This window comes from Hippopotamus amphibius, chromosome 13 (assembly GCF_030028045.1).
Source record: "Hippopotamus amphibius kiboko isolate mHipAmp2 chromosome 13, mHipAmp2.hap2, whole genome shotgun sequence".
Classification (NCBI taxonomy): Eukaryota; Metazoa; Chordata; class Mammalia; order Artiodactyla; family Hippopotamidae; genus Hippopotamus; species Hippopotamus amphibius.
In genome coordinates this window covers 44833178-44847105 of record NC_080198.1, presented here as the reverse complement: position 1 = coordinate 44847105, position 13928 = coordinate 44833178, and the positions used below count along the sequence as shown (strand labels likewise).

At 58.1% G+C, this 13928-nt stretch overlaps 1 protein-coding gene across 3 annotated transcripts in view; it reads right to left on the bottom strand.

Moving 5' to 3' along the window:
- Positions 1 to 776: 776 nt before the first annotated feature.
- VIPR1 (vasoactive intestinal peptide receptor 1) overlaps positions 777 to 13928 on the bottom strand; it is a 33761-nt gene continuing 20609 nt past the window's right edge. For 2 of the 3 annotated variants that reach the window (XM_057706306.1, XM_057706307.1), the window contains 10 exons: positions 13170 to 13276; positions 11649 to 11755; positions 11089 to 11221; positions 8260 to 8413; positions 7687 to 7747; positions 7415 to 7481; positions 6970 to 7061; positions 4352 to 4481; positions 4080 to 4121; positions 777 to 3395 (listed from right to left, as the gene is read on the bottom strand). In XM_057706306.1, coding sequence (XP_057562289.1) covers positions 3204 to 3395; positions 4080 to 4121; positions 4352 to 4481; positions 6970 to 7061; positions 7415 to 7481; positions 7687 to 7747; positions 8260 to 8413; positions 11089 to 11221; positions 11649 to 11755; positions 13170 to 13276 — 1085 coding nt within the window. In that variant the 3' untranslated portion in view covers positions 777 to 3203. The remainder of the gene's footprint in view (positions 3396 to 4079; positions 4122 to 4351; positions 4482 to 6969; positions 7062 to 7414; positions 7482 to 7686; positions 7748 to 8259; positions 8414 to 11088; positions 11222 to 11648; positions 11756 to 13169; positions 13277 to 13928) is intronic. The other variant, XM_057706305.1, reaches the window with a different exon arrangement.

Below are 13928 nucleotides of genomic sequence, written 5' to 3'. Positions count from 1 at the left end.
CAGGTGGAGCTGCCTGAGGATACAGACACCCTGCCCTCTGCCCCCGGGGGATGCCCTGGTCTCACTACCTCCTGCTTGGGCCCCATCACCTTAGGTTGGGTTCTAACAGCCTTGGGACTTCTTCGCAGATGCCCCACAGACATTATCTTCAGCATGTTCCAAACCAGGTCCTTCCTCACCTGGATGATGGACTGGAAGCTTTTCCTTGGCCTGCCCCAGAGCCCTTCTCAGCAGCCACAGTGGCCTGCCCCAAGCCCACCCTCAACCCCTTGGCCTCATTGAAGAAGCCCCCACTGAATTCCTGCTGCAAAGGTCCCCTGCCTCCCCCACATCTGCTCCTCTGGATTCGGGTATCCTTGGCACCTCTCGTGCTCCCTTCGACCTGGAGACTTCTACCTGGTCCTCAGGGACTACCCCTCACCTGGGAAGATGCTCCCTGTCCATTCTACTGGCAGGCTGGCCACGCTCCTTGGGCAGCCTGTGCCCTAGAATGGCAGGAATCGTCCACATGGTGGCCGTCTGTGCCAGGATGGTGTGGGGGGGCTATTTGTCTTTGTCTTCCCAGGGGGAGCCTACCTGTTAATTGGGCTTTGCCCTCAGGGTCTGGTGTTAGGCTTGGTCAAGGGCCAGGGCCTAGCCTGTGGGCAGCCAGAGGTCTGGTTCTACCTGGGGTCACCGCTGGGTCTAGGGCAGAGATCACTGCCACAAGGTCAGGGGCCAGGACCTGGGTCTCCTTAATCCCAAGTTGTCCCTGGGGTCATCAATCCTGTGTCCTCACCACATCCTCTCTCTTGTATCTCGTTCTGAAATGGAGCTGAAGAGAAAGGCCTGTGCTCTGAGTCACCTGGGCTCCTGGGGAGGGGCCTGCACTCAGGTATTCGGGTCCCTAAGGCCAACCTTGGTGAAGTCCTTGAGGCACCCACCAGGTGGCGATAGAGGTGAGCGGGTCTGGTCTGACTGCGCCGGGAAAGGCAGGAGCGGCACCGGGGAGCTGGAGGAAAGAGCTGGTGCTGGAGAAATTCTGCTCGAGGTCACCCCTGTTCCACTCCCACTCCATAAGCAGCTGGGATGTCTGCTCATGACCTCTGCCGGCCAGGGATATTGCCTCAGTTTCTCCCCATTCCCGAATGCCCCCCGACCCCTGGGGTGGGGGGAGCTTTTCACCTCCTGCTACCTCCCAGGCAGGGCCCCACCTCTGTCCTCCCTTTTTTGGTCCCTGTCTTGGGTCTTTTTATGTTTTATTCACTTTCCACCCTCCTGGCTAACTCTGCTTCTCTCCCCAGCCATGACTCACTAATGGAGGGATTTCAGGCACGGTGGTGATGGGCCAGATCCAGGCAGGAAGTTTGCTGCGAGGGGAAGCCAGGGAGGTCATCTGGAGTGATGGCTTTGAATCCAGCCCTTGCTGACCAGCGTCATTGTCTTCACCCTGCAGCTTCTGTGTCTAAACCTATCAGCTGTATTGTCTCTGTTTTGGTGACATTTGTTCTGTCCTCTATCTGCCACCTCTTGGCTGAATCCTGGACAATGGCAACATGGTCATCTCACACCCCGTGTGCTCCTTGGGTGCAGGTACCCACACAGAACCATTCCTGGAACTGAGGGCAACTCTGTCAGCTGTTTTGTATTGATCCAAGAATAGAACTGTCTCTTCTTGGTTGGATTTAGGGGCTGGGAGGACACTACGAGGATGGCGTATAACTTTACCACGCTCAGGGAGAGAGGGTACCACTCAACAAGACATGAGTTGAAAGCCCTTAGAACTGTGTGTTCCTCACATCGAAGCCAGAGGGGTGGTGGCGTCCGGCTTCAGTGATGTTTTGGACCAGCCTTCCTTGGAATGGGGGGGAGGCGGGCATGGCCACAAGTTGGAAGCTGGTCTCCATTTTAGCCCACATGGAAACACCACCACCAGGAAAACCAAGCCAATCCAACCCAGTGTTTATTGTTGCACAAGCCTGTTTGCAGTCCTGAGGGAATCTTCCGTCTGGGGCCTGGGTAGTGGGTAGGAAGCTGTGTGGCCCCTGGGTAGGAAGCTGTGACACCACAGGGTGTCACAGGACGTGACAACCACCAGGCTCTTGTCCAGATGACACATGGGCTGGAGGACTCCCTGGCCACACGCAGGGGGGCTGGGGGGCGGGGTGGGAAGGCAGTTTTGGGGATGGCGGTGATAACAATATCGGTGATGATACACATAAGGGAGAGGATCCAGCTTGTTACAATATACAAAAGGCAGCAGTTAAGAGTCTGTGCTTTCACTTTCCCATCAGCAAGATCTGAGTTCCGATCCTGTCTGTGTGACAAGGTGAGGTACCTGCTCTCTGTGAGGCTCACTGTGAAATAGAGACAGGAGTGCCCACCTTGCCGGGTGGCTCCGAAGAGGAAAGGGCCCCTGAGGGTACATCTCTGAGCCTGGTGCTAATAGTTGGCACACAGGCGGGCAGCCAGGAGCAGCTCCCACAGCCCATGAGGTGGGTAGGGCGGGTGGCAGTCTCCTCGAATTGTTGCAGCCATTCCGGGATGACTCCGCTTTCGAGGGAGCTGTGAAGATAGCTGCCCTCCCCAAACTAAAACTCCTTGTTCACAACAGCGTGTGCAGGGGGGCCGGAACATTCATTCACCTCGAAGAGCTGGCAGCTATGAGGAGGCACGAACGGAGGACACTGCGTCTCCGGAGAGACGCCTGAACGGTGACGCTTAACCCGCAGGAACCTGACGGCAGTGGTGGAACTTCAGGCACCGTCGAGGGCGTGGTGGCAGGTGACCTTTCGGGGCAAGACCTTTGTCCCCTCAGATCCCACCAAGTTCCCACATGCATTGTCAGGGGAGAGGCGGTGGCCTTCCTCGGATGGGTGGTCAGAGCTACCAGGGAGTGGAATCCGGGAAGAATATGCAGATTTCTTGCCCTTGGTTGGCGGAGGGGGCCTTTGGGGGCGGAGCCTGGAGACTGAGCTCCACCCCGCATCTTCCAGGTAGGAGCTCCTAGTGCTCCCCATCTTTGCGTCTTCTTCTCCCCAGGCAGGCACAAGGGCAACATTCTCCGGGGGCTTCCGGACACTGACCTGGGGACCCCGGCAGCGTCCGAGCTCAGGGCTAGGGCTGACCGCGCCTGGCAGGCCTCTGCCCCCGGTGGCGCGCGGGGTGGGGGTGGGGGGCGGTGCGGGCGGGATGGGCCGCCCACCCGCCTAGGCACCTGGAGGTCAGACCAGGGAGACTTCGGCCTGGAAGCTGGAGGAGCGGCGCGCACCGGGGCTGACGCGGCTCAGCATGGAGACCTGCGTGCTGCACGTGGCCCCGTTGCTGCCGGCTGACGGGTGCTGGTATTTGGGGTCCCAACCCAAGACGCCCTGCAGGTGCCAGCGCCGCCACTTCCGCCGCAGCTCTGCCTGCACCTGGGAGAAGGGAGGGTGGTCAGGCCCGCCCCTGCGAAGCCTCCTGCACTGCTGATGGGCGCTGCACTCCGTCTAGGGTGCGGGAGCCAGTCATATCCTCTTGGGGAATCTGCTTGGAAAGGCCAGATGCTACCTTGGGCGGTGCAGAGATGGGACCTCCTAGGGGTCAGGTCAAATCAAGGGACTGGAGTGGGGGGAGGTGGGAGCCAGAGAGGATCAGAGAATGCAGTCCGGGGAGGGAGAGGGATGGGACCCCCCCCACCCCTTTGCTGTATCCCAGGCTCCTGATCCCTGCCTACCAGCTCACTTGAGCTCATGCAAGTAGATTTCTGTGCTTGGTAACCAGGGCTTCACAGTGACTCAAGCTTCACTTGCTGCCTCCACTCAACCCCCCTCACTCTGCACACAGCCACCTAACACAGCGCTTCTCAAACTCTGATGTGCACATGAATCCCTTGAGGTTTCCTTAAGAGCAGATTCAAATCCAGCAGGCCTGGGCTGGGCCCAGAACTCAGCATTTTAAACAAGGTCGTAGGTGCCATCACTGAGTTACTAGTCTGAGGACCACACTTGGAGTAGCAAGGTTTGACCCTTCTTTGCTGTACACATATCCCATCAGGGCTTTTGGACCCAGGGGCTACCAGAGTTCTGTTCCCTGACCCCCAAGGTCTGAGGGGGGCTTACCTCGCCATTGAGGAAGCAGTAGAGGATGGCCACCACAAAACCCTGGGGAGGAAGGGAGCAGGAGAGGTGAGGTGGACGGATCCCGGGAGTCACAAGCCCTGCCCCACCCCGGTGTTCCCCGGTGAAGCAAAGGGTCAAACATACAATAGGTGCTTAATACATACTTATGACAATGGAAAGATTGGAATCTAGTGGCAAGAGGCCAAGGCCCCAGGTGGATTCCCTCCCTTAAAGCCCAGAGAAGGATGCAGTCTTAAGTCCACAGTTCATACCTGGAACGACCCCACGACGAGCTCAAAGACTATTTTCACTTCCGCCTTAAAGTTGTCGGGGAAGAAGGCAAACATGATGTAGTGCACTCCAAACAGGGGGATCAGCAGAAGGGTGGACTTGGCCAGCCTCCTGGGGATAGAGGAGGGGCAGGCGGTGGGCTTGGGCGTCCACCCACGTGGGCACACGGGGCACAGAAGACGAGGACAGCGACCGGGATGTGTGAGGGCGGACTGTTGGTTCCCGTCAGCCCTATGTCCACCTCTGCTTCTGTCCCACGTCTCCAGTGCCTATGCCCTCATGCCCCCCGGCCCTCCTCCCCTGGGCAGAGGCATAAGGGAGAGAGGAACCCCTCTATTTGCACTTTCTGGAGGAGAGAGCATAAAGGATGGCCAGTGCTGAATCCCGAGGACGATGTGTAACAGTGGTGTTTCAGGCTCCATGGCCACTAATGGGGATATTTTCTCAAGTAACAGGAGATCCTGGTTTCCCTTCCCCTGATTCCAATTTCTCCAATCTGTGCAACGGGGCAAGTGCATGCTCAACATGGTCAAGTAACAGAAGTGGGGCCCACTGTAAACTCGGAAGTGCTTTGGGTGCTATGAAGTACAATGCATTTATGAGAGACCAATACTCTACTGGAAATGAGGGCATTTGGAAAGGATGTTTTTGTAATTGGGTTGGTGACCATACATGCCCAAGGCCACTTGGGAGGATGGTGGGTGTTCAAGTTTCTGTCTGGTCAACCAAGGAGGACCCGGGGTCAACTAGTAAAGCCCCTCTTCGGCTTCGCTGCTGTATCCACTTCCCCAGGAGTTGCCACCTGGGGTCACACGTCCCCCCGCCTCCCCACCGCAATACACGCATCCCCGGAATTCTCTGAAGGACCCGCTCCTCCTTCACCGGCCTTGTGTGCTTAGCAGGGTCTACAGTCACTCTAAATGACTTGCCCCTTTTCTGTGGAGCAGGACTTATCCTGGTTCAGACCGTCCAGCCTCTTGACCTCATAGCTGCTCCAGGCAGTGTGAATCCACAGTTCCCTGGCTGGGAGAGGTCGGAGGGGTGGGTGCGTCTCTGCCTCTGTCTCTCCTGCCTTGGCAGTAAAATCCAGGGAAGCCTAGCCCTAGGCCTGCGGACCCACAGCAAACTGGGGGCAGAGGAACCGGCTTTGCCCCTCCCACTGCTTCCTGGACCTGGTTCCCAGCCACGCCAGTACACTGAGCACTGCCGACCGCTCCTTGGCTGCAAACCTATCCCACGCGCCCGAGGCGGACAGATGGAGGCTTTCTTTACATTGAAGGTTTGTGGGGAGGCAGAGAGTGGGAGCTGACAGCCCCTCCTCGGGGAGCTCCATCTCCTACCCCCCCTGCCCCTTCTGCCTGCCGACAGCTGCTCAGTTTCCACCGCTCCCACGTGGACCTGGCGATGACCGGCTCTCTTTGCTTCAGCGTCAAGCCCTTTTGAGCAGCTGTATGCTGGGGAAGACGCGGCCCCACAGGCAAAGGAGAGGATGAGGGGGCACAGGCCTGCGGTGCTGTGCGCTGGCAGACGGCAGACCCCCGCAGGGCCTTCCTTCCTCAGACCGGACGGGAAGCGCCGCCTCCACACCCCGAGGGAGGGAGTGCTGTCACACCAGGAATGGGAGTCTCAGTCTCGGAGAGCATCACAGGATTCCAGAATAGAATCCTAAATCCAGCAGCTCGTGACATTCTCGCCAGGAATCTTAGAACCACAGCACAGATTCCCCAGAGAGAAGCCGGGCCAGGAGAACATTCTAGAATCCCAGGACTGGAAGGCCCCTGTGGGACACGCCCAGTGTGTCTTGTCTGTGCCGCACGGATCATTAATCTCCTGTTCCTACATGTGGGCACAAAGACCGACGCAGCCCCCTTCGCGTTTCTGTAGTTCTATCCTCCAGCCTTGTTGTTCTCATGAAAGCCTGCCTGTTCTCCAGTCCCCCCAAGCGCAGAACAGCCCTCACACCTCTCCAAGCAAGGATATGACCTCTGTCCCATGGACGCTGTGCCCTCCCCCTGCCAAGATGATGTGCTTCCAAACCCTTGCGGAGGAGGGAGTATGTGTCAGTTTCCTCATCTGTGAAAGGGGACAATCTAGGAGACCCTCCAGATGAAATGAGGTGATGCCTGGAAACCCCACTGCACACGCCTGGAGGTAACCTGTGGATGCTACTACTATTCTTGGGGAGCGCTGAGTCCCAAATACGGCCATTTCCTTGGTAGACGGGCGGCTCCCCTGGAGCATTCATCCACTGTGCTCCTTTTTTGTGCTAGGCACGTGCCAGGGACTGGGCATGCGGTGAACAGGACACAGGGCATCTATGGTCTTCTCGAGCCCCCTGGCTTGGCAGCAGGTACACAGGGGGCGGATCAGCCGCTAGGTAAGTCATGCAGGAGAAGCAGACCTGGGACTCCTGGGCCTGGCGAGGGTGGGAGACTGGGCAGGGGACACTCGTGGACTGAGCCAGGCCATGGGGGCAGAGGTGGGCAAGAGCAAGGTGGCTTTTTGGTGACTCTGGAGGGGGACTTCCGGGGGATGTGGGATGATTTGAGGACTGGGGCTGGGGATACCGGGAGAGCCAGGGCCCTGGGCCCATACTCACGAGTACGGGCTGCTGTCACTCTTCCCAACGTCTGGGGGCCGCAGTTTCTGAACCAGGATTCTGATGATCCGAATGAACAGGATGAAGTTCACCTGGTGGGTGGGGGCCAAGGAAGGGTGGTCAGAGAGGGGAGGCAGGGTGTCCAGCCTCCTGGGCTGATGGCCTGTCTTCCTTCCCAGGGCCTGGCTACCTGTCCATCTTACCTCTCCACTAGCTCTTCCCTCTTTGGGAACGTCATCCAGGAACTCTCCTTCGCATCCCTAAGGGCTGGGCCTCCCAATCTGCTTTCTCTACTCTAGAGGAAGAACTGGTGGGGGAAGATTTGGGAACGGTCCTGCATTAGGCATTGGGAAGCCTAGGGTTCAGCTCTGTGGGACCTTGGTCAGTTGTCTGCCTCCTCCGGGCCTCAGGGTCCCTATCCCTACGTGCTGGGAGGAGGCCTTACCAAGATGGAGGCGAGGATGGGGGCCTTTATGATCCACCACAGTGAGGAGTTGATGGTGTCCCAGCATCTGAGCAGGGTATGGTGGGGGAGAATGAGAGAGGTTGTCCTCGGCCAGCGAGAGTCAGCAGTCCTCCTGTCATTCCCGGCTCTGACCCCAAACCCTTTCGAGACCACTGGCCCAGAGTCTGTCACTCGCTGGTCCCCCTCATCCCACCCAGGGGATCTGCCCCGCGTGACGGCAGCCAGGAGGAGGGGGCGGGGTGACAGCTCACCCGTAATCCTCAAGGTGGATCCTGACGGCGGTCCACACCACGGTGAACGTGCTGGGCACCCCTGTCAGGGCCACAGGGGAGAGAGCGGGGAGGGCATGGGAGGGAGAGGGCGAGGCCAAGGAGAAAGCACCAGGGCGAGGCAGGGAGAAACAAGGGTGGGTTTCCGACGCAGCCACCTACGGTGGTGTACACAGGCTGTTCACTGCGCAAAGATGCTCCACGGAGGGGCTGAGGCTGTATGTCTAAGGGACTGTGTCTACCTAAAGGGGGAGTCTTTTCCTCATTTTGGCAGAGGCACTGTATAGGTTAGCAGTGGCCCTGTATGTTTCAAGGGCTGAAGGGGAGATGGAAGGATGTTCAGAGAACCTGTCTGTCCCCCATTTGAACCAGGCACCTGCCCAGGGGTCAGACAATTGGAGGACTTTTATCAACTCTTGGCCAAGTGCCTTGCAGGCCACTCCTGCAGCCCAGTAAGACCTAAGGCTGCAGGCTGGGTTGGTACCCACCCCCTAAGGAGCTCCCCCGGGCTTTGCCCCCTTGTTCCCAGCCTGGCAGCCCTCCCTGGTACCATACCCCAGCCGATGAATATGTACCCCCAGAAGTACTTCCGCTCGGAGAAGAAGGAGACAGCGAGCAGGGTGTGCAGGTAGAGGCCTTCTACCAGCAGCCAGAAGAAGTTGGCCATGACACAGTACTGGAATAAGACAACGGCTGCCTTACAGCCTGCCTGCAGGGGAAGGAGCAGAGAGGGGCTCACTGGACCTAGCAGGGGTCCCTGTCTGCCCACATTTCTGTCTGGGGTGACAAACAGGATTGCAGTATAGCCAACTTACTTTGTTATTTTTGTATTATTCATTTAGAAATATGCTCAGTAGTTTCCCCATTATCCCTAATTTTAGATCATCTGATGCTTTGGAACAAGCTTGCAATTTTAATTATCCATCCATCAATTTATCATTTACTCATCTTCCTGTCTATATATCTATCCACTCACCTACCCATCCAACCATCCACCTAACCACCTATCCATTTATCCATATACTTACCCACCCAGCCACTAGACAACCACTGCCAATTCACCCATCTATCCACCCAGCATCCATGCATCCATCCATCAACTATCTATCCGCATCCATCATCTTCCATCTCTGTCCATCCACACACTCACCTATGTCTCTATCCATCTACTATCCACGTACTAGACATCTGCTACCAACCCACACACTTAGACATCTATCCATCCACCTACCAATAACCCCCCACCCCCTACCCATCATCCATCCAAGTTTTCTTGCTTTATCCATCTATCCTTCCACTTAGTCATCCACACACTGTTTACTCAGCTATCCACTACCAACCCATCCACTTACCACCTCCACCACTCATTCATCTTATCTCAATTATGACTGAAGGTAGCTGGAAGAGGTATGAGAGAGAATTCTGCCTTGCATTAGCAAGAGTCCCTTGAAAATGTAGGGGTATGGGCTGTGGACTGTGGAGTGGGGCTTAGATGGAATTGTTGGGGAAAGATGAGGACGGAGAAGAGAGAAGAGTAGGGGGAAGTAGAAGTTAGGAAAAAGAGGAGAGGGGAGGCATGATTATTCCTCCTGGGGGCCAGAGAAGCTAGAGGAACAATGGGCTCCCCAGGCAGGTGAGGACAATGGAGGAGTCAGGGAGACCCCTGGGTGGGGCAATCAGGGGCGCTGGGTGGCCCAGCTCGCATGATTAGAAGGTCTTTTGGGCCCTCTGTCCTCTCCCAGAAACAATCTCCCATTTCAGATTGAGCCCAGATACCTGTAAGCCAGAGCTTAAAACCACCCTCCTCCAGGAAGCCCTCCTTGCTTTCACTCCTCCCTGTACCCAGAATACAGGTTTCCTCCCTTCCCTCCTGTGCCCTTGGCTTTGAGGCACTCTCAGAGAGCAACCTACCTTCCTCTCCTGATGGCTGGAAAGTCCTTCTTTAGGTCTTACTTCAGTCCCTCCTGCCACAAGCAGTCTGTTTCCCCCATCTTCCCTCATTTGCTTTACAGCAAGAATAACTCAGCTCTTTAACAGGACAATTATCTGTGTTTCTCCTTGCCTTAGAAAAGCTTCAGAGAGCTGCTAATGAATCGGGAAGCTTGTTTCCACAATTAAGCTCAGCAAGTGCACCGGAGGCTTCAGGCTGCTCCCCAGGCTCCGGGGCTCGCCCTGCAAAGGTCTGAGCCCACCTCCCAGGAGAGATCACATAAGGCACTCTGGGAATGGCCAGGGTGGCTCCCCTGGGCGTTCCCTCCCCCTTGTCAAGATGCCTGAGATTCCAACACCAGTCTCTGGAGAGGTTCACTTTTTTTTTTTTTTTTTTTTTTTGGCCATGCTGTGCAGCTTGTGGGATCTTAGTTCCCCTGTCAGGGCTTGAATCCGGGCCCTTGGCAGGGCCTAACCACTGGACTACAAGGGAACTCCCTGGAGAGATTTACTTTCGTTTTTTTTTTGGCACACGGGCTTCGTTGCTCCGCGGCATGTGGGATCTTCCTGGAGCTGGGATCGAACCCGTGACCTCTGCATTGGCAGGCGGATTCTTAACCACTGCGCCACCTAGGAAGCCCGAGATTTACTTTCAATTTCACTCTTTGGGGAGAAGGTACTGCTGACCCCTGAAATAATGCACTGTCTTTGAGGTCACTCACAAGGCAATGAGCGACTGACCACAAGAAGTGAGTGGAAGCCAGGGCTGGTCTCAAGCTCTCTGTCTCAGCTCAGGGGGCTCTCAGGGAGGGGGCCCTGAGCGCAGGATCGCCTGGACATGGACCCCTTAGTGATGGGCGATGAATTCCTTAAGCCTTCCCTAGGAAGGTCCAGAGCGACTGAAGGCAGGGGAAGAAGAGAAGAAGAGGAGGGCTGTGTGGGTCTGGACTGGCTCCAGATGGCAACAGGGGGAGCAGGAGGGGCGCACGGTGAGCAGAGCCCTGGCTATGCAGACGGCAGAGAGGAGGGTTGGCAGGAAGCTTGGAGGTCCACGCACGCTGGGGAAACTGAGGCAGGGAGTTCTCTAAGGTCACACGGGAAGTTAGTAGCAGAGGTGGGAAGGGGCTGTGGGCTCTGGCACCAAGTGTCCCATTTTGCACCCAGGAGAGGTGCTTCTCACCGGCAGGAGTAGGTGTGTGTACTCCCAGGTGGCCAAGCGCCACCTCCTGCTGCTGGGAGGGAAGAGGGATCCAAGGAGCTGGTGGGCAGGGTCGGAGGGGGCCCATCTTTGGAGGGAGAGAGAGAGAAAGGGAGAGGGAGAGAGAAAGAAAGGGAGAGGGAGATTGAGAGAAAGGGAGAGGGAGATTGAGAGAAAGGGGGAGACAGGAGGGAGGAGAGGGAGGGGAGATTCAGGTGAGAGATGGCAGAGGGAGGTAGGCCTGGGCGGGTCCTCACCGAGCCCTTGGAGCAGTGGTCTGACTCCCCGCTGTCGAAGAGGGCCAAGTCTTTGATGAAGACAGCGGCGGCCCTCAGGATGAAGGAGATGAAGAGGTGCATGTGGATGTAGTTCCGCGTGCAGTGGAGCTTCCTGTGGGAGGCGGCCAGATCTGGGAGGCGGAAGGGGCCTCAAACTCCCACCCCAACCAACACCTCCAGTGCTCTGAGAAAGGGTAGGGCTTGTAGCCTCTGAATGCAGACCCCACCCTGAAGGGGCGCCCTGTCCCCAGGTATGCTACCCACATGGGCAGCCAGGCTGGCAGGTGCCGCATCCCAGGGCACAGGCTCCACCCTCTGGTGCCCTATCCCCAGGTACAGGGCATCCTGCGAGGGGCGAGGCTGACCCGGGTGAGCACTTTGAGCAACCTGCTGTCTCTAGGGGAGGCCGGCCTGGCAGGGGTGCTGGGGCAGGACTGTGTGCTGCCTGGGGGCCTGGCAGCAGAGGGGGAAGAGCATGGCTGGGTGAGGAGTGACCTGGCCGGTCTGCTTTGAGGCCTGTTGCTGGGGCTGGTCCTCACCTGAACAGGCTCAGGATGGCAGTGGCGACGAGGAGGGTGGCAAGGGACAGGCTGTAGCCGATGGTGTAGCCGGTCTTCACAGAACTGTAGAACATTGTCTGCTGCTGCTAGAGGGAGGCGGGTGAGGATGTTGGGTGCGGGTGGGGGGCTCACCTAGGGGGTGTTGGCAGGCCTGGGGTGCCCTATACATCCTGCCTCCCAGCCCTGCCTTGGTAGATGAGGAGGCTGCGGCCCAGGGCTCCCAGGAGCCGCTGAGTGGCCCCCTCCAGCCTCCAGACCCCCTGACCCCCTGGTTTCCACAGACGAGACAGGACTGCCTCTCAGAGTGGAGGTGAGGGTTGAACTCAACCCATCTATTCCTTCATGAGGGAACTGTCAGTAGGAGAAGGAGCAAAGACCCCCCCCCCCCCAAGTCCCATTGGTCCATCCATTCATTCTTCAGTCACATGTCCAACCGCCTTTCTGGGCCAACTCTGGGCTTAGCATCCTCGGGCACAAGACGGCTTGCTCTTCAGACCCCCACATGAGGCCCTCTTGCCAAGTGGTGAGGAAAGGACAGTGGTAAAGAAGACCCTGGGGGAGGGTGATTTCCCACTTGGGATTCTCAGGGGCTGGGGTTAGCAGGAGGAGGGCAATCTGGCCTTTCTGGGGAGGTGGGACAAAGCAGGACGCCAAGGGTTTCCTGCTGGCCCCTCCCCACGGACACACACGCAGAGCCACGGTCACTGGGCAGCCCCTTCTTCCTCCCCACCTTCCACACCCTGCTGGAATAGAGGCCCGTGGTTAAAAAGGATTTAGGGGATTTAGATCCTGCCTGAGGATCTGGTGGGCTTTGAAGGCCTCTGAGGAAATTGCTGCCCTCTTAGGAGGAATGAAAGCCTTGTCTGCGAAGGGTGTCGGGGATGGGACAGAAGTCATGAGAGGCAGACTGCATTCACACACCAAAGCAGTGAGGGGCTCCTAGCTCGGGACTTCAATTATTCTCCAGCCTCCCCATCAATATCCCTCCCTGTCTCCCAGCCCCACGTCCTTACAGAAGCCACCTATGCCTCACCTGCTCCAGGACTGTCCTAGGACTGAGGACAATGGTCCTGTCCCTGTCTCTGCCCCTGACTGGCTGCTGGGTATCTGAGGCTGGTTCCTTCCAGGATCCGCACCTCGGGTTCCCTTCGACATGCGATGGGGGTGGGGGATGGGGGGTTGGGCCCTGTCTGCCCTGCCGTCTCCAGGGCTGGATCCAGGCCTGGCCTGGAGGTGCCGCTTCAGCTTTGCTGCTGCGAGTCATCCTCCTGGAAGCCCCCTCCTGGACCCTGTCAGGGGAGCCAGGGGATGAGCCCCTGGGGAACAGGGGCCTGGAGAGGCAGGAGGCTTGGGGAGGGCCGACCCTGGGAGTCCTGGCTCCCACACGGAAGGCAACCGTGCCCTTTGGTGGGAGAGAGTGGAAGGAGCCGGCAGGCCCAGGCGTTCTGGTGTGTGTGGGGGGGCGGGGGGCGGCGGGCCGGGGGGTGCACGGAGGCCCACCTCATCCACACTCGATGCATTGTCATCCAAGCCACAGGCAGCAGCGTAGGGGCCAGGCTCCAGGGGCGTCCAGCCCTCATCGGTGCAGCTGCGGCTCACGTTGCGGCCTGGGTGGAGGGCGGGGTGGAGAGGAGAGAGGTTGACGTCGGGAGTGGGTAGGTGGGAGGAGGAGGGTGGGGCCTGGCTGCCTCTGTGCTCAGCACTACTCTCAACACCCCCTGCGGCATCAGGCTCCAGCTGTCCTGACCTAGACACCCAGGGCATCATGGGGCAGCCTGGGGCAGGGAGAAGCCCCTCCAGGGCTGCCAGGGGATCCTCCATCACAGATGACAGTCAGAGCCGATATTCATGCCCCTTGTCATGTCTGAACCTGACCCCAGGTGCAATTTGAACTCTGATCCTTGTCGCAGGCAGCCTGGATCCCAGGCCTGGAATGATCCCCAACCCTTGTCTAGAGCTGAATGCTCACCCCCTTCACAGGGCCACGGATGCTGGTAGATGGTTTCTTTGTCCTGTGGGTATAGACAGCAGCCTTCTGACTGGGGCAAGGGGCCCAGGCCTGCCCAGCCCTCCCAGGTCAGCCTGCCTGGGCCTATGGTTCTGGGTTTCCTCCCACACCTGGGGGCCGGGGGTTCAGATGTGCTGCTGGAAAGGGATCAAAGGTGAGGCAGGAGGTGGAGGGCCTCTGATAAGGGCACAGATGTGAAGTCCTCACACATGGAGAAGCAGGAGTTCCTGGTTGGGGCACCTGCCCAGGCA